A 19,997-nucleotide genomic window follows, 5' to 3' on the forward strand; every position below is an offset into this window, starting at 1 on the left:
ACATTTCAGCAGAGCAGCTAACAACCACCATGCTGGCTAAATGGACTCACTTAAATTTAATACCTGTTCCCAAGCTTTACCCATATATTTTAGTAGAGGGGCTACTTAGCAGCAATTCCAGGAGGAAGAAAAGGAATGAGGCAAAGGGACATATTAGAAGGGGTTTATAAATCACAAACTTAATAACTGGCCTCTTTCTAAAAATAGAGGTAACTGTGATATAACAGCTATTTTTCAAATAATTTTCTCATTGCTTTTGATATCTTAAACCTCAGTGCAAATGCTATGCTATGACCTAGATCAGTAAGCTACAATTAACATCAGAGGAACTATATTAATAGAATAAAGTTGATGAGCTACTGTTGGAGGCAGAGAAATAAATCTTGTCAAAACAAAGCAAAGTTTCTGTCAATCTTCAAAAGAATGGTTTGGGGGAACAGAGGAAGTATCCAAGACTTTAGAATATACTGCGATTTCAGACATGGGAATGATACAGTTGTAATTAATGTCACCCAAGTTTTCATATCCATTCCAGATTACAAGGACACTTGTCTTTTTTTTTTTTTTTTTTTTTTTTCCTTTGCCCATTTTAAATATATTCGACACTACTAAAGCTGAATTTGCTTTTAAAACATTTGATGAGTAAAATGCTTTGGGGTACTCAAAATATATCCACAGTATTGTTTGTGAGAGTTTCCTAAAGTCATCCTCTTCCCTGGTTCAAGGACTCTTCCCAGAAGGGCTGATAAACATGTTTTCACTTCGGGAGTGTTTTGTGAGCAGCATGAAATGAATAGTGGGCCTACTCTCACATAGCTCCTAAGTTTTAGTAGAAAAGAGTGCTAGGCACCAATAACTGTGGATAGGTGTTCCCATCAGCCCTCAGGAAGGGTTTAACTTTCTGAAAGAGAGGCAGGGGTTAGGTATATTCTAAGTCAGCAAATGAAATACTTCTGATATTTTCTGATCATTTAAATGTTTTTTAGTTTTGGGTTTGTTGGTTGTTTTTAAAAAAAATGCTAAAAATTCATTCAGAACTGTTTAGAGCTAAGATCTCCTCCTAAATACCTTCTGCCATTATTTTTAAAAAATAAGATTCCCCATGCTACCAATAAAAAGCCTGAAGTTTCCCATCTAGCAAGTAACTGTAAGTTCTGTCAGGAGGGGTGGAGAGGGAGCAGTGGAATGGGGCTCCATTCTCAGAGAAGAGACACATTAATTAAAAATCCACCTAAAAAGAGCCAGTGAATTAGATCGAATTGGGTGGCATGGGTTTTTGTTGTGCACTTGATAATGCAAAGACGATTTCCAAGAGCCCGTCTAACAGCGTGGTGGGAAGCCGGCTTTGAACACACAATGACATTCCTCCAGTGAATTTCAGGCTGGAGGCTAAAAGCACCAGCCATTCATCTTTCCATCTTGAGACACATTCTTCACCAGTTCAAAGGCCCGAGAAACAACAAGCCTGCACACTTTCCTAAGTCGTCCCTTGTAGGGACTTGTGAGGGACCAGAGGCTCAGGCTGCAAAATATTATTAAAGACCTCGCTTTAGGAATGTAACCTTTTCATTGGACTCCAGTTTCCACCCCTGACCTTTCTCCCCACCCCCAAACACAAACATACTCTTTCTCCCTGTCTTTCTTTCTGTCTCTCTCCCTTCCTCTCTCTCACCTGGGGCACGTTTAGGACGAAAGGGAAAGTTTTAATTATACTCCCATGAACTCCAGGGTGTTTAAGCAGTGGAAGGATTTTCAAAAATTATTTCATTACCCATTATTTTAAAAATGGAATATTTATATTCCTTAAGCTAACCAGAGGGAATGGGATCAGCTTTGAAAGGAAGTTATTGTTTAGCTGTGGTTCAAAGAGTGTGCTGGAATTGGGAAGGGGGGCAGACGGGCAAGTGAGGGGGGTCTAAGGGGTGGGCTGGAGCTGCCAAGATCACGATATAAATACCAAGCTCAACAAGCTCTGCATAAAACTTTAGGGCTCTCCCTCCCCTCCCCCACCACAACATATTTTATACAGAGTCCCATTTGGTTTTGTTCTGTAACCTCAAGAACATTTAAGGCATTTCAGATTCTGGTAAAAGAAGAATGTAAATACTGGCTGATGGGAGTTCCAGGCAGAGTGAAGGAAAAGCACAGCCTTTGCTTTAGTGTGACTTTGCAAACCATCTGAGTTTTCTGTCCAACAGCAACTCTGCCCTATCAACATCTGGGTTTGTGCTCAGGTGGGAAAAGCTCTCGTTCCAACAGTTTGGCTCAGTCCTTTCCCTCTACCTCTCCCCACAAAAGTCTGCTTCTCCCAGCAGGCTCATCCGACTCAGCTAGTTTGGAAGTGGGAAGATGTTCACTAGCTCTGGGTTCCCATGTTTGAGCTCAGGTCTGACGTGAGCCACTCAAGAGCGGTCAGGAAGTGTAATCCTCTAGTCTAAGTTACAGTAGGAATCTAACACAAATAGCAAAAATCTTTTCACCAACCACCAACGCCACTAAAAATACAGACAAGCCTCTGCTACGGGTAACTTCAGAAGTCTATTTTTTTTTCTTTTGAGATAAACTTTCAGCCTATACTCATTTAGCAAGAGGCACTGTCAAGCAGAAAATCCTACTCTTAAAAAGATGCCACCCCAAGACCTGAATCTGTACTTGGCCAACGGAATATGGAATATAAAATTATTTGTTTACCCTTCACACACCTGAACGTTAGGACTATAATATTTGCTGTTTTCTCAGATCATTTCCTGCCCCAACATTTAAAGCAGTTCCCATCAATCTACTTCTCAAGCCTCGACCTTCTTCCTCCTCATATCACATTTCACATTACATATTATTTATTTACATGTCTATTCTTTGTCCTGTAGAGTATTACAAGGAAAGGAACATGCCTATTTCAGTCCTCACTGCCTGGCTCAAGGTATAAACTCAAGACAAATTTATGATAGGGAAGACAAGCATTTGTGTTTTTCAAAGAAAAGTGAAGATGGGGAAAAAAGGATTCTAATGTGAAGGAAATGGCTCATATTTCATCCAAAACTAGAGCTAAACATTCTAATGTCTAAAACTAATCTTATTCTAAATGTTCAACATGCCACAGATAAATGTTCATGGCGCTTATAGATACATTCACATAATATGGTAATTTAGAAGAACATGACTTCTCTCAAGAACTATTATGTATTTTTTACCCCTTGAAATTGGGCATGGGTGTGTGACTTTTGGTTTGGAAAATGGGATAGTAGCAAATCTGACAGAACCAGAGGCTTGAAAAGTACTTGGGCATTCATTGCTTCCCCTATCTTGCTACTGGGGACATGCCCAGTACCATGGGAAGTCCAGGTGAGCCTGCTGGAAACACATGGTCCAATCAATAGCAAGCACCAGCTGACAGCAGCAGCATGCCCCCAGACATGTGAGGAAGGGTGGTCTCAACCATCAGCCCCCAGCTGACCCCCCAGCTCACTGCAACCACATGCATTTACCCTGGTGAGACAAGCAGAAGAATCACCTGGCTGAGCCCAACCCAAATCGCCTAGAAAACTCTAATAAATGATTGATGTTTTAAAGCATTTAGTTTGGGAGGGGTTTGTTACACTTCAAAGGCTAAATGACACATACATCTAAGAAACTAGATGATTTCATATATAAAACTCTTTTTAAAAGTTCCTTCATGTTGATGGATTTCATTTCTCCTTACTCCAGCTGACTCAAAGAAAACCAATACTATTGCTATGAGCATACTGTTATTGGCAAGCCATCAAAACTGACCAACAAGCACTGATCATTCTGACTTAAATGTTATCTGTTATCATAACATCTTCAAAGTTTCCAACAACCCCATTTGTTCATACCCTTTCTGGGTCACAATCAGGAAAAAAAAAAAGAAAAAGAAAAAGAAAAAGAAATGATCTCAGTAATACACACGCCCTTCTTAGAAGACTGGCTGGACGCTCGAAATTCTACTCCTCCACAGTATTAATAAATTTGAGGAAAACGAGTAAAAGATCACAAGTATAAAGCAATTTTTTTTATTATTTATATGCAATCTTACATTTAAAATAAATTGTTCCCATAATTTGAAAAGGCAAAGACTTATTCTAGTAAAAAAAAAATCAATTCTTTTGAGTTTTTTTTCATTTTCTTATGAGATCCTTCTGTCCAGAAAGTCTTGAAAAGAATCCTTAACCTTATATTTAACCCTACCACTACTAGTACTACATCATACTAATAACTAGTTGTCATTCCGTCTTGAGGTGGGGAGGATTCCTGAGCACAGCCATGAAAGTAATAAGGGAAAAAAAATTGAGATTTTAAATGTTAGTATTTGAAATCGCAGACGCCTTTTCCCTTCTTAATTTACACATATGTTCAGTGTTGAAAAAGGTGATCACTTCTTAGCTAATGCTTTTCCCCTTCACTGGGTTATGCCAGATCCCTCACTAACCACCTTCTGAACCTGAGGACTCAAAAGAGGTGTAGAAAGTAAAGAAACTGCTGGGCGAGGTGGTGCATGCCTGTGATCCCAGGGGCTGGAGGGCGGGCTGAGGCAGGAGGATGGCAAGTTCAAAGCCAACCTCAGCAAAAGCAAGGCCCTAAGCAACTCAGTGAGGCCTGTCTGTAAATAAAATACAAAGTAGGGCTGGGGGTGTGGCTCAGTGGCCAAGTGCCCCTGAGTGCAATCCCTGGTACCAAAAAAAAACCAGTACTTTTCTTTTTCCTTTTAACGAAAGAAGTAAGGAGTCTGTTGTAGGCAATATATTATTTCCCATGTTCCTTCAGTACCAAACTTTGGGATCTTGGCATATTCTTACATAGAAGACTTTGAGTAGTTGAGCATTTAACCAAGCTTCTATTACTAAGCTTCAAAATTCAGGAGCAGTCCACCTCTAGAAAGATGGATTAAAGAGTAGCAATGATGGTGGCCCTGAGAAGAGAGACCAAGGGACAGGGAGGGAGGGAGCCTCACTTCCGACTCTACACCTTTAAAAAGAATCACTTGAAACTTACAGCATGTGTGTGTATGTACTGCCTGTTCAAGAAGGAAGAGAAGGGGGAGGGAGAAAGGAAGGAAGAGAAAAAGAAAGAAAAGAATGTGAATAGACCCAGAAGTTTAATAAGACTAAATCATGTTTTGTATTTCTCAAAGAAAGTATTATGAACTTAAAAATAAATATGACTGCCTGTCATTGAAACAGAGCCAGGCATGATAGTGCATGCCTGTAATTCCTGCAGCTCTGAAGGCTGAGGCAGGAGGATCACAAGTTTAAAGCCAGCCTCAGCAAGGCCCTAAGCAATTCAGCGAGACCCTGTCTCCAAAAGTTTGGGGATGCGGCTCAGTGGTTAAGTACCCCTGGGTTCAATCCCCGGTACCAAAACAAACAAAAGTGTAAGAGAAGGCAACGACAAAACCTCAAAAAAGATGATGCTTCTACCCAGAAGTGCGCATAGGACAAAGGGTTAAAGCCTTTTCATACTAAAATAAAAACCACCACTCAAAGTGGCGGGGGGCGGGGCAGCTTGAGTAACCGTGGAGATAGAAAGAAAACACTAGAAATTTTTTTGTAGCCCCACTCTCACCTCAGACTTCCTAACACTCACCCATAAGTCCACGTTCAGGCCCTGTGCATCTAATATCTGCACCCCTCTTCTGACTACTTCCCTTCACTATAGATCCAAAGCAAAGTGCCCTTTCTCTTGCTTCTTGTCAATATTATGTTTGCTGGCTTAGTACCTACAAATAGGCCATTTGTCCAAAAGAGAGTTTCAACAGCCTTATCAACTATTTGCCTGCCGTGGTTAGAACAATTTTAAAACGCAGAGTTCTGAGGTAGCTGGGCATGTCTGTCTTAAAAGTTTATGAAAAATGTCAATTTCTATGGATTACATTTTCTGAATCCTGTTTCCCCCCCCCCCCCCCCCCCACGTAAGTTGTTTCATAGGAAACGGGGTGGGCTGGGCTTGTGGCTCGGTGGTGGTATGCTCGCCTAGCATGCATGGGGCCCTGGGTTCGATCCTCAGCACCACATAAAAATAAATGTATTGTGTCCACCTGTAACTTAAAAAGAAAAGAAAGGTGTTAACCACTTTGATGATCTTCCCTCACTTCTATTTTTTTTTTTTTTTCCCTCTATTTCCATGTATCTATCCTCATCCTTCAACAAAAGATGTAAGATCTGGAACATAACAAGTTTGTCATAATGCTCATTGAGGAAAAGGAAGGAGAGAAGAACAAGGAACGGGTTTGGAGCCTGTTTGGCCAAAGGCAGTTAATTTACGGTGGGGTAGGGAGCTGGGTGGCCTCTCCAGCACTGGAGTTGGTAGAGATCCTCCAATTATTACTACAACACATAAAAGTCAAGGATAAGTATGAAAATTTTTTGTATTCATATGGCCATTCAAATAATTCTAACATAAACAAGGAAGTAATTGTTGGAGAAGATCAGATGAATGACAGTTGACTACATGGTAATTACTGACTATCCCAGTGGTCAGCGCACAGAAGATCTATTTTTTAATGTGCTTTTTTAAAAATTTGCCTATTTCACTTAGATCATATTCTTCCTAGGAGCAAGAATTATGACTTTCTGTGCAAAATATTATTTTTTGCCACACTACATATATTTGAAAAAATAATAATAAAGCCTCTCCTCTTGGATCACTTCAGCAAACACAACTATGAAGTTCTCAAGATTAAATGATACTATTCAAGTGACATGACCTAAATCTGTCAGGGAGGATCAAAGAACTTGCATTAAAGTATATTTTTTGGTCAAGGAAAAATAAAAAGGAAGGGAGCATGCACATGTAACATACAGTTAAAAAATAAAAAAGGTAAAAGGGAAAGAAAGAATGCAACTCAGTTTACTCAATAAGGCATTCGGGGTAGGTAAGAAAACTACAAAATCTCTGCTAGCTAGCACAAAAATTGTAGTGTGACCTAAGTACTCCACTCTACTGCCATCAGGAATGAAAAGGCAGGCCAGGGTAGAAAAAAACCAGGGCACTTCTCAACAAAAACACACCATTTTTTAAAAGCCCTATTATTCAAAGATCACTGACTCATGGAAGAAGCACAAATGACATTTATCCAACCAAATTTATTTTAACAAATAGATTACAGCAGAGCCTTCAGCAAGAATATTATTAAAATGGAAAATGTTCTTTTTACCAGTGATGACAGTACCTTGTATTTATCTATCTTCCCCTGTTTTCTGTGAATTAAGATTGGGCAAGATACTGCTATTTTCATATGATTACACAAGAGTAGGAGCCAAGAGGTGATCCTATCATTTAAAAAAGTCTTACAATAACTTTTTAAAAACTATTTCATATTAGTATAAAGTCAGTATAATATTATTATAGCAAACTAACATGAAAATTAATTCTATAAAGTTAAAACAATGATTATAGCTTCTCAAACATGTTTCAATAATAACATTTTGAAAAGAGTTTTTAAAATCTGCCACATAGCTCAGACTCATAAGGCAAGGAAATAATAAACCAAATACATAATTATAAATATAAAAAGGGCATCTACTTTTAAGGCAAAAACAAAAAGCATTATGAAAAAAGTCACAGAATCTTTAGTGTGAAACTGACTTAAAACCAAATTCACAAGCAATTTTCCAGTAACTCTCAAAAATGAGGAAATAATAGAGCACATGGCTTTCATGAAAACAAAACAAAAACCTTAAAATTGTGAAGTGTTCCATTATACCAAAGTACCAACCCATCAAAATAAAAGAAACCATTTATATACTATCCAGCTAAGAAGTCCCACTATAGGAGGAGGATGGGAAAACACTAAGTGCATGGAGTTCTGAATGAAAAAGTCTACAGCCTATTCTGATGATTTATGGAGCCCCAGGAGGAGGAAACAGTGGGATCTTCCAAATATATTTGCAACTCCAAGTCCAAGAAAACACTGGGGCAGTCAGGCAGAGTACACACATCTCAACTGGCTAATCAAAAATCCTAGAGCACACAAGAAAGCTAGGCGACACTAATTTTGTCTGCAAGAGAAGCACTGAGCTGTTTCACACACCTAACAGAGGAAAATAAAACCACACAAAAATTATGGAAGACTTCCTCTCATCCCCAACTGGCTTCTCAAATTTCCTTTCCATTCACTTAAATGGACATAGCGCTGGAGAATTCTGATGGTACAAACGAGAAATACTATTCAAAACAAGCTACCCACAAGAAGGAGTGATTCCCAACAGAAGGAACATCAACAATAATGTCACAGGCGTGCACTTGACTAATACTGTGGGGTCAGATGCTTCAGAGTAGAGCTGAGGAAGCAGGAACTAGTTAGGGACTTGCATTTTTAAAGGGTGGGGGGAGTCTAATCCAGTCTAGGAAGGGTTGCAAAAACTTAAGAGTCATACAATCAGGAAGGTTTGACTTCTGGTCTGTAAAAACCTGAAAATGGACCTTCAAACAAGAAAGGTTAAAAATCAGTTAAACAATATTTTCCTTCCAGGCCCCTGTCTGCACACAGTGTCTGATGCAAGGACTAGAACAGTATATTCCAAAATATTTTATTATGACCCCATAAACAGCTTCTTCAGAAAGAATCCTCATTACAACTGACCCATTAAAGAATATCATTTTCTTCAAAATATTCCTATGTTTAGAGCTGCAAAGGAGGTTAAAATAATTGAGAACAAATTTCTCAAGTTACTGATGAGGAAATCAGTTCAGGGAAATTAAGGGCCTTGCTCAAGGTCATCTGACTAGCAAAGGGCACAGGCTGTGTTAGAACCCAAGATCTCTGGCTCCCAGGAACTGCTTTTTCCATTGCATCATTCAAGATAGTGCAAAGCCATTTTCCAGGAATTTTGATTAAAAAAAAAAAAAAAAAAGAAAGAAAAAAAAAAAGGCATTCGCTTTTGGATCTTAATTGCCTTCCTCTAAAGCAATATTGGAAATAGTATTTATTTAGGGGGCATTGAGATAAATGATTACAGTATGTGGAGTTTTTATGAATTAATTTTTTTAATGTAAAAAGCTACCTAAACAATGGCAGAAACTAATAAGATTGTTAGATGATTAATATATTCTGGAACAAGAGAGAAAAACACCCCCTTCCTCAAACACACACACACACCCCTGTTCCAAAGTCATACTGGGTCACTCACAAGGAGCAGTCCTTCTTAGGTACATTTTCACCTTGCTGTTTCAATTGGCACCTCAGCAAAAAACATTGCCTTTGGGGCTTATGACTCAGTGAGGAAAAGGGATGCTGGTTGGTGAGAAATGTTTATCTTCGAAGGAGGGAGGGAGGGGAAAGGGGGAAATATTTCCATAGCATATCTCTTTCCTATTTTCTGTATTTTAGAAAAGGCAAATCTGAACCTATTTTCCATCTCATAAAACAATACACCTCACAAAATTTTGTCATGGAAGGGTGCAACACCAATCTAGCAAGCTTTCCCAATTAGTTCACCCAGCTGCCCTGCTGGGTATCACAGATCAAAAACCAAATCTGTTTCAAAACAGGCAACATTTCCTTCAAGCCTTGGTAAGGAACAGCCTACTCATGCCCTTTCAATAAATCTCAAGATTCTCACGATCAAGCTGTAACCTAGGTTTTTATTTTGCTCCCGGCCTCCTCGCAGCCTTGGAGGATCAGTTCTCCTGAGTCTGGTGTATCTCAGGTGCTTTGCAGCTGCAGGTGCTCAGTAAAGTGTCTGAGAGGCTAGGGTGCTTTCAGGCCAAAGGAGTTCTTCTGGGACTAACCCCCAAACTGTACCAGCCACAGAGCCCCTACTTCCTTCCAGCTCCCTTTAGTAAGGGAGGTAAATCTGAGAATCCTGAGCCAACCCCATAGATTCCTCAACCACGTGCTGTAGCTCACTCCTGCTTGCAGATTTCAAGGCCGGAAGATGAAGGAACGTGGTGTTGTAGTAAACCATAGTAAAGAGAGGAGGGAAACAAAATGGGGCACGTCACATGGTCACGGCCTGAATTTTTCTCAATTAAAAATAAGAGGAAGCGAGTGTTTCCGGCCTGTCAGCAGGCTGGTTGGACTTTCTCATTCTTAGGATTCTGCTCTAGATGAACAAATAAGGCTGGGCGCACAACCTCCTCGGCCAGGGGGCGGGGTGGGGAGGGTGCGAATTTGGCTGAGCACTGCGCGCTCCAGAGGAAGGGATGGAGGCAGAGCGGTGGGAGGACGCCGCTCAGGGAGGACTTGTCCCCCACTGTCTCAGACCAAAGCCCCCGCCCGCCCCTCGGCTCCGCCCCTCGCGCAAGCCACGCCCCTGGCCCGCCCACAGCTCGACCGTTTCTCGCGCAGATTGGCTTCGGCGGAAGCCAATCAGCACCCCCGCCCTCCCGGGGCCAGTGGCTGCTCCGGCGCGGGCGGGGCCGGGGTGAGGCCGCCGCCGCCTACCACGCAGCCTGGGAAGGGGCCCAGCGGCCCCGCTGACCCAGAGACGGGCGGGGGCGGGAGGCTGGAGGGCGGCCTCGCTGCATGTTCCCCCACCCTGGCAAAAGGGGGTTCGGAGGAGGGAGGGGAGGCCAAGTGCCAAATAAAAAAGGGAGGAATGCAGGAAGCAGAGGTGACCCTAGAAAAGGCAAAGTGCGGGGACCGAGAGGGTCTGCTCTGGCCCGAAAGGCCAGACAGCAAAGAGAAAGGGGGGACAGGGAGGGAAGCCTGGGGAGGCAGTCATGGAGGTCCGGAATGCTTGAGATCACAGAAAGGAAAAAGAGTGAAAGGAAGAGAAATGGCTAAATTCCTTTTTAAGGGGGAAGGAGCCTAACAAAAGGATAACAAAAAGCAAAAACTGAAGCCCGGAGGGATGGCCTGGCCTCCGTCTTCACGAGAGCCTCTGCTTTATCTGCCCGGCTGCAGTTCTAAAACTAAAAGGCAAATCTGAGGTGAACGCTGTGGGAAAGTTGCAGGCGGCTCTCCTAGGCCCCGAGGTCCTTTTTGCCCTCCTCGACCTCGCCGTTTGCCCCCTGGGGTGAGGAGGCCACAAGTGCTGTACAGCGAAATTCTGAAAAGGAGGGGGAAAGGCAATGTCAGGAATAAGAAGTAGGAGGTGGGAAACAAAGGGAATGGGGGGGCGGGTGCTGGGAAACCACCTGGCAGGTCAGAATTAAGTTGGGGAGAGCTGGAGGAACAGGAGAGAAGCAAGAAAAGGCTGCTGGGTCCAAGTCCTGGGCACCTGGGCTGAAGGCTACACAGATGTTCTCTAATGGAGAGTGAGAAATAGGAGACAGGCCGAGATGTTTCCAGGAGGATGCCGAGAAAGTGCACGCCCTCTCTCAACCCCATTCTTTTCATCACCTGCAGTTTTACCTGAGAAAGGAGAAAGAGGCAAAGAGAGCAACTGCTGAGGAAGTTAGCAAAGCAGGGTATTCTCAAACCACCACCGGCACTCTGATCAGAAGCTGGGTGCCATTGATAGGTCTGCCTCTGTTGGGTTTCTGATGACAATTAACTACATATTGACAGTTCATTTAAACTCAACAGGGCAAAGGCAAGCAAGCAGGATTGAGGATGTGGATGAAGCAGGTAGTAGTATCTGATGCCCCACTTAAAACCCACACTTTTGTATCTTACAAATACACACCCGAATTTTTCTGGCATGGTGCAGTTAAAACATGGTCCATATTAGAGATATGATTATATGATTATTCTAGAATATTGTATTTTCCCTAAGAAAGTCAAAAATAGAAGGTTGGGAGGTTGGTTTTTTGTTTGGTTTTGTTTTTTTAGCATATCCTCCACATAAAGAGGATTTTATTTTAAAAAGCTTTTTAAAAATGAAAATCCTATTTGGTTTGTCCAGGACAAACATTATTTATTCTACTCTACAAAAGAAACCTATATAAATTAAGAAAATGGGCGAGAAAAACATTGTTTCTTAGCCTCTTCTTTCATTTCCTTTAAAATCAAAATTTTAGTTCTGGGTAAATTCTCATTATTTTATAAATGAGGCACCTTACAATAGGAATGATTAAAGTGTCACAGGGATTCTGGCACCCCAAAACAGCATTTGAAATAACTAAAATTTTTACACTGACAACTAAATCTCTCGCCTAGTGAACAATGAAAAAAATGCTGAAGTTTAAGTACTGATCAAATAAATGTTTTTCATAACACCTAAAATCTTAGTTTGAACCTTCAAATATGTATATTTTCTATAAAATAGAGAATGATATGGGTTAGGTGTTGGATACAGACTCAAGAAGGGGACCACATAATTCACAAATACCTATTGATAGGCACCCCAAGGCACAAATGAATTTCTTGCGAACAGACACATATTAACGAGAATAAATTCTTTTAAAAGCTCATTCTGTAAAGCATTTATAAAATTCACAAGATAATCAGTTTGTCAGAATAAAGTGTTTCCAAATGCTGGAAACTTCTGCATTGCCAACTCATCACATTATTTGCAAACTATACTCCTCTCTTCTACCCACAATTATGACCACCAGAAAAATAGGCTCACAGAACGAAGGGCAGGCTAATTTCCTATTACAAATGTTTTTCATTTTCAATACAGCCTTAGCCACAGAAGACTTAAAGCCAACTTTCAACATTTCTGAGGCATCTACTCTTGAACTGAAAAAACAAATATTCTAAGAGCAAAGAGTACACAGTTTAGCCCTTACATTCAGTGCAAACCAAAACAAAACAACTTCCCTTTCCCTGTAATGTACCTTCTTTTCACCATAAAAAATGTTAAGTAATTTTACAGCGTATGTACAGTAGCCCCCAAGTGAGAAGTGTGAAAGTTCCATGCAAGAAGAGACAACTGCTAGGCAGACATGCAGGGATGAACTTCCATAACTCTTAACTCATAATGGGTCCCAGGCACATGCAGTTTATTGCATATCCTGTATAAAAGCGGCCATGCCTGTGAGATGGGTCGTTGTGTGAAAAATATTTCACGAGTCCTGGTACAGGAACAAAAAGAAAATGTCACCCATAATTACCTTCTCAAGAGATCGTAGGCAGATAAGTACTTCTCTCTAAGTATGTATGACTAAAGTGCTTTTACTCCCGAGTCTTTTTAGGACAACATGAATAAAAATTGATGTTTCCTGTTGCTGTTTATGTTTTGCTGGTATTGTGAAATCACAGAACAAAAGTGCTCACAGCAACTCAGTAAGAGCACCCTTCAGAGCTCTGAGAAACTATCTTTAAAGAAGAGCTGAGCTTCTGTATGAACAAATATTTTTGTAGGATTGTCCCTATGAGGGCTGACCTTAACATATGGTCAAAAGAAAACTTCAATAGAAAGATAAAGTTCCTCATCAATGAACTTTACAAAACCTCAGAGCTGGTATTATAGGATATGAGTTTTTAAAATACTACAGTACATTATTTCACTTGGGAATTCTCAAATGAAAAAGCCCTCCTGTGGCTGCTCACACACAGCTGATTATCTGCCAAGTGTCACTGTGAGGCGAGCATCCATGTGTCCTGACCCATCCACCAACGCCCTGTAAGGGCATTCTCTGCAAGGAAGCAGGGGGACAGAACACAAGGAACAGAGGCAAAGAACAGAAATCTAGCACATGGTTCAAAGCAGTTTTGTCTTCTGACTTTGACACCATGAAACGCACCTGCTGTGACGTCCAGTTGAGCTACTGGCGTTCTTCTGGCTGCTTCTGGAAACTGATGCTGGCATAGGTGCTTAAATCCTCGCTGGAGCGGCTGGCAGAGCTGCTCTCACTGCTGCCCAGGGGCTGATGGGGGGGGTGGGGGTGGAGGAGGCTGCGGTTGAGGGGGGCGCTCCTGAGGGCGCTGTTTGAAGTCCTTGACCAAATCCAGGTCTATGTAGTTGAGACCATTCTCCAAACCCCCAGCGGCTCCGCACACTTGGGCCATCTCCTTGGGGGCTCCGCCTAGCTCCCCAGGTCTCAGCCAAACATTCTCAAAGGAAGCAGAGCTGTGGCGCTTCACATCCTCACTGCTGTTGCCTCCACCACCACCACCACTGCCCCCTACTGCAGCCCCGGCTCCAAAGGACACTGTGTTGGCGCCCCGGGTAGCAGTAGGCGTTGAGGAGAAGGTCTCAGAGCTATGCCTCCTCCGGCACCCTTGTGGATCTGCGCGGATCACTTTGGCACTCTGGTTGCGGTTGGGACTGAGGTTTACCCGGGTGAAGGCGCTCATGCCCCCAGGACCCTGGGGGCCCCCCAAAAGGGAAGAGTGGGCAGGAAGCTCAGTTGTTCCTTGAGGTGCAGCAGGGGAAGAAGAGGCTGCTGAGGCTGAAGAAGGAGTAGCCGCTGTGGCCCTGGGCAGTTTCACCTCCTCGGTGGCAATGCCTGTCCGCATGTCAGCATAGCTGACAGGGGCAACTGGTGAGGTGTCCACGTAGCTCTGACGGGGACAACCCATCTGCATGGTCATGTAGTCACCCCGGCTGCTGGGCACTGCCCGGGTAGGCCTGCAAATGCTAGTAGCCCCTGGAGGTGCAGGGCCCACTCTGCCCATCTCCCCCCCACTGCTCTCCTGCCAGGCTGCCCTCCGGCCTGGCCCCAGGTCCATGTTCATGTACTCCTCAGTGCCAGTCTCTTCCTCTCTGGGAGCTGGCTGGAGTTGGGATGGACACCGGACAGAAGGAGAGCTGTGGGAAGTCATGGGGCCAGATAAATAGCCAGGCTGGTCATTCCCAAATTCAATATTCACATATTCCCCTGGGCTTCTGGGCTCTGGGGGGTGCAGCAGGGGCTGCTGTTGTTGCTGTTCTCGGGCCCGGGGCAAAGTGCTGGCCTTCGGATCCCCCAAAGATAGCCTCGTGGGCCGAGCCAGGCGGCTGTTGGTCTGAGCAGCTGTGTCCACTTTTCGAGGCAAATGGGGCTGCAAGACATGATGGTGGGGATGTGGGAGGCCAGGATCTGGCCTGGCCCCACAGTAACCCCCACCCAGGCTGTCGCTGCTGGTGGAGGAAGAAGAATCTTCTGCAGTTGCAGCGTAGAGAAGGCGACCAGAGCTAGAGGAGAGGCGGAGATGCTGGTGCCGGGCACCCTCCTCCAGCTCTCCAGGGCGCTGGGTGTGCTTAAAAGACCTTGGCAAAGAGTAGTAAGAAAGGACTGGCTTGTGCTGGGGGTCCTCGGGGCCATAGTAGCAGTCAGAGGGGCTGCTGGTGTTGGAGTCCCCCACTGGTGACATGTTCATATAGTCACCTGTGCAAGGCAAGAGCTTGCCACCACCACTCTCCACAGGGGGCTTGGGGTGAGACAGAGCATGAGAGTGGTGGCCCCCAACCCCATTTGTCCATAACTTCCCATAGCTACTCCCAGAAGGGGCGGCACTGATGCTGCTGCTGCTGCTGGACCCGCCTCCAATGTCAGGGGAGCAGCTGCCACTGGGGGACATCATCATGTAGCCATTGGGGTCCACTCTCTGGGGATGACGTCTGATGGGGTTGATGATCTGCTGCGGGGCAGACACACTCTTGGGGCTCATGGGCATATAATCCCCACTGCCCTTCCGGCTACTGGGCACTGGGGCTACCCCTGGGGACATGGGCATGTACCCATCATCGGTGTGGAGGGTGGCACTATCTGGGCGGTGGTGGCTGCTGCGGTGCTCCAAGGCATGCATCTCCAGACCCTCCTCAGGGTAGGAGTGGGTGGGCACGAAGGCGGAGTGCCGGTAGCCAGGCAGCCGGCCTCCACTGCCACCTCCTGGTGGATAGGCAGGCATCATCTCTGTGTATTCCTCAATGGAAGCCACTGAGGACTGGGATGGGGTCTTCTGGTGGGAAATGGTAGGGGATGTCCCTGCGGAGTGGGTTCTCTTCCGGAACCTATTATCCAGATCTGCAGCACTGCTTGCTTCATCCCCAGTCAAAGCTGGGCTGGTGCCCAAGGCAGCTCCTGGGATGTATCGGTGGCCATTGCCACCCCGGGACAAAATGTAATGACCATTGGGAGCTGTTAGGGTGGAGGCCCCCTTTCCACCCATGCATATATAATTGCTCAGCTCCTCCTCGCCTCGGGCTGGTGGGGTGTGGCCCAAGGAATCCGGAGTGACACTGCGGAAGGAACTTCGGAAGTCGCAGGGGCTGGAGCCATACTCATCCGAAGAGATGAAACCGCCATCGCTGGGGGAACCAGATACGGAAGCACTAGACCGCCTTGGGAAGAGACAGTCCGAGGTGGAGCCATGACCACTGGTGCTGCTGGACGACAGACTAACAGGGCTGGTGGCTGAAGGCGAGCAGCGAGAAGAAGGCATAGGGATGGAGCGACTGTGGTTGAGAGGCGGGTGCAGCCGGGAGCTGCCGCGATGCCGGTGGGCGTGGGTCCTGTTGGTGCTAGGGCTCACAGGGCTGCCATCCACAGAGGCTGGGCGGGACATGGTACCTTCACCATCGCTGGAGGCGCGCACGCGGAAGGAGCCTGGCTTCCCACCAACCATACTGGCTGGGGAGGTGGCAGTGATGCTCTCGGTGCGTGATCGGCGAGTCAACCCCACCTGGCTGGGCGGGGGGTTGTTGAGATGGTGCCTGCGCAGGGGGACACTGATGGGATTGGAGCAGTTGGATGAGGACTGGCTCTTGCTTCGAGGGCGAAACTCATCACTCATGGCCCGCATGGCCTCTAGGATAGTCTCGTGCATGTTCTGCGCCACCACCGAGTCATCCACCTGCATCCAGAACTCCCCGGGCCCTGTCACAGCAGAACGGCCCACCTCGATGAAGAAGAAGTTTTCAGAGTGGCCGCAGCGTCTGATGTTCATTAGCTGCAGCACCACGGCTGCTGCCTCGGAGTTCAGCTTCACGAAGCTAATAGTCTTGCTGGTCAGGCAGAGGCGGTAGATGCCAATCAAGTTCTTTGTCTGACCCAGGCCCTTGGGTTTCAAGATCACCTGCCAGACCTCCTTAAACGCAGGTCCCGGGGGCGCGTCTCCGTAGCTCAAGTCCTCCCCTGCCTCCCCGAGGCCCGAGCTGCCGCTGCAGCTGCCCCCACCACCTCCTGCTCCCGGGCCTGAGGCCCCTTCGTGGTGGCCTTTGGCACGGTTGTGCAGCTGCAGGAGAGCCTGGTACCAGCTGTCTTGCTCTGCCTCGCTGTCCGCCGCAATGGCAAAGTGCTCGTCCCGGGTGTAGAGAGCCACCAGGTGCTTGTTCTTGGAGTCAGCACGCTTGTTGATGTTGAAGCAGCTCTCGAGGGGGATGGAGCGTTTGGGGGCGCTCGACTTGTGCCTCCACTTCTTCTCATTCTCGTAGTACTCCAAGCGCGCGGGGCCCCCGGCCTCGCTGGCCGCCCGCAACACGAAGAAGCGCTTGTGCATGCTCTTGGGCTTGCGCAGGTAGCCCACCTTGCGCACGTCCGAGAAGCCATCGGTATCTGGAGGACTCGCCATGCTGCCGCCGCCGCCACCGCCGCGGAACAGAGGGAGACGCCGAAAAACTACTGGGTGGGGGGCGGAGGCTCCTCACCGCGGCCCCGCACATGCAAACAGGGCTGAAGGCAGCAGAAACCCCGACTCCTAAATCCACGCCGCCCCCTGGAGTGGGGAGAGGCAGCAAAGGAGGACGCAGTGGCTGCGCCAAGGAAGACAGCCGACAGGAGTTTATGGGCGTTTCATGCCCAGAGGGGAGGCAATGCGTCCGGGGTGAGTGCAGCCACGATCTTCCAGGGAGCCAAGTCTCTCAACCGCCACAGCCAGGAAGGAGCAAAGATGCATCTCGCGTCGCCTCAGCTGAAGTCCCGCGCAGGAAGGCAGCGGCGGCCAGGGGGTCCCTGTGGTGCCCCTCCAGGAGCGCGCGCCTTCCCTCCTGAGTTCCTCTCTGGAAGTAGCGATTCCCGAGGCAAATTAAATATCCTTGGGCAGGGGGAGGCGGGCTGCCAAGTCCCAACGTTGCACGGGGTTCTCCCTCCTCCTCCTTCGCCTCCTCCTTTGCCTCCTCCCACCCCCTCAACCGTCCCCGCCGCCACCAGCCGCCCAAATACCAGCTCAATCGCAGAGACCGCGGCGCTGCGGCTGTTGCTGTTGCTGCTGCTGCTGCCGCCCGCGGACGCGTCCTCCGCAGCCCTCATTCGAGCCCATCTCGGCGGGCGGGGAAAGTGGCTTTTCCACGCGAAACGCTACTGGGCAGACGCGGGAGCCGGAGACGGTCCAGAGGGACAGGCTCATCCCTGCCCCTCGCTCCAGTCGGCCAGGGAGGAGGGGAGGGGACGAGGGAGGGAGGCAAAGGGGGAGGTTTGGGAAGGATTCGGGGAAGACGCCTGGTCCCCGGGAGGCACTGCCGCTGCAGTTACTTCTCCCTCCCTCCTCCTCCTCCTCCTCGGAGAGTTGCCGAGAGCCCCAACCAAAACAAGCGGCGGCGTCTGGCTCTGCGCGCCGGCCCCCTCCGACCGCGCCGCCGTCTCACTCGGAGGAGAAAAACACGTGACGGAGTCTCCGCGCTCGGCAGCCGGGCCGCCGCCGGGAGGCTCCCGCCCGGGTCTCTACACATTCCGGGCCGAGCCCGCCCCGCGCCCGCCCCTCTCCGCCCCCCGGCCGTGCCGCAGCGGCGCTGCGCCCGGCCTCTGCGCTGCGCTCGGGCAGCGCCCCTGCGCGGCCGCCCGCCGGGGCGCAGCACCTCCCTGCCCGCGCACCACCCAGGGCGCCCCCGGCCCGCAGGAATCCCCGCGGCCGGCGCGGGCGGGGGTGTTTGGGTGGCTACCCGAAAACACGAGGGGAGTCTGGGAAAACGGGAGGGGGCGAGCTCGGGAAGACGCAGGAGTGAGGGTGGGGGTGACGGGGGGGCACTGCGGCTGCGGAGCCGGCGTGGGAGGGCCGGGAGGAGGGGGCCCCGAGCCGGGCTAGAGCTTACCTAACAGGTAAGACGGACCCCTCGGGAAGGAGGTTTCCAGTCACGGTTCTTCCTCCCCGGAAATACAGAAGGTGTATTTCGGCTGCAGGGTGGTAGGCCGTGGTAACGAGAGCTCGATTTTGGTAAGGTTTTCTCTAAGGGACTTCTGGGCTAGCCTTCCACCCTGCAGTCCGGGCTTTGCTGCCTCGAGGTACCTCGAAGGAAGAGGGACGCCCAAGGGCAGCGATTGAGGGGTTATGGTCACTCCAAAGAGAGAACAGGGATTCCCGGGAAGCACCTCTAGTCTGGCACTGTGGCGTTAGTTAGCTGCTGTTCAATTAGGGAGAACATGTAAATATCACAATTTCTCCCTCTTCCCTTGCCCTTCTAGAAAAAAGGGCTTCACACATAAGGGCGAGGGTAAATGAGATACCCCTTATCATAATCCCCAATCAATTTGATTTTTAAAAGGATGCTAGGGACCTACAGAGGTTTCATAAGGCCAAAACCCTACTGTGCAAATATTGGCTGAAATGTTTGTTTCACACACAGCTTCCACACCCACTGAACCACCCTATAAATTTTTAACCTTGACCACAAGGATAAGCGAGAGAAAACAAGGATGGTGCCAGCTCAACTGTGCAGGAAAATGAGTACTTCATAGGTAGAACAGGTCGGCAGCCTGAGTCCAGTTGCACAGCCTCTTGCTCGGTTACCTTGCGGTATCAGTCTCACCACAAGGAAAAGCTCCCCAAAGTTTTTTGGTTTCTTGGTTGTTGTTTTTTTAAGGTGACCTATAAACAAGCAGATTGTCCCTGCTTGCCCAGCTGGCATTAGAGACCTACAAAGATGACGCGTGTCTCTCGGTTTAATGGTATTTTATTTTCCCACTCCAGTCCCGGCCTGTTTGGGGTTTCCGCCCCCTCTCTATGCCAGGGACCCACCTCAGCCTCTAGCTCAAGCACTGCAGGATGCTCGCGGGGAAACGCAGCAGTCCTCTGGCTGGGCATGCTCAGTGGCCAGGACTGTCTGGGTCTCCCGGGAGCGCGCCTTGGCCTAAAGCGGGGCGAGGGGCGGGGCGAGCTTCCCGTGGCAGCCTGCTGGTTGGCGGGGCTGCCTGTCTTTCAAACCTTGTACTGCAGCGGTGGTGGGGAGGAGGGTGAGGGTACCAAGGTAGGTTGCAAAGCGTAGTTATAAAAAAAAAAAAAAAAAAAGAAA

General features: G+C 47.6%; 1 protein-coding gene across 1 annotated transcript in view; it reads right to left on the bottom strand.

The window, feature by feature from the left end:
- The window catches only part of IRS1 (insulin receptor substrate 1), a 56,860-nt gene extending 39,515 nt beyond the window's left edge, over positions 1-17,345 (bottom strand). The window contains exon 1 of the mRNA XM_079135217.1: positions 13,594-17,345. Coding sequence (XP_078991343.1) covers positions 13,700-17,344 — 3,645 coding nt within the window. The 5' untranslated portion in view covers position 17,345 and the 3' untranslated portion in view covers positions 13,594-13,699. The remainder of the gene's footprint in view (positions 1-13,593) is intronic.
- Positions 17,346-19,997: the final 2,652 nt, after the last annotated feature.

The sequence above is a fragment of the Sciurus vulgaris genome (genome assembly GCF_902686455.1).
Source record: "Sciurus vulgaris genome assembly, chromosome: 3".
Classification (NCBI taxonomy): Eukaryota; Metazoa; Chordata; class Mammalia; order Rodentia; family Sciuridae; genus Sciurus; species Sciurus vulgaris.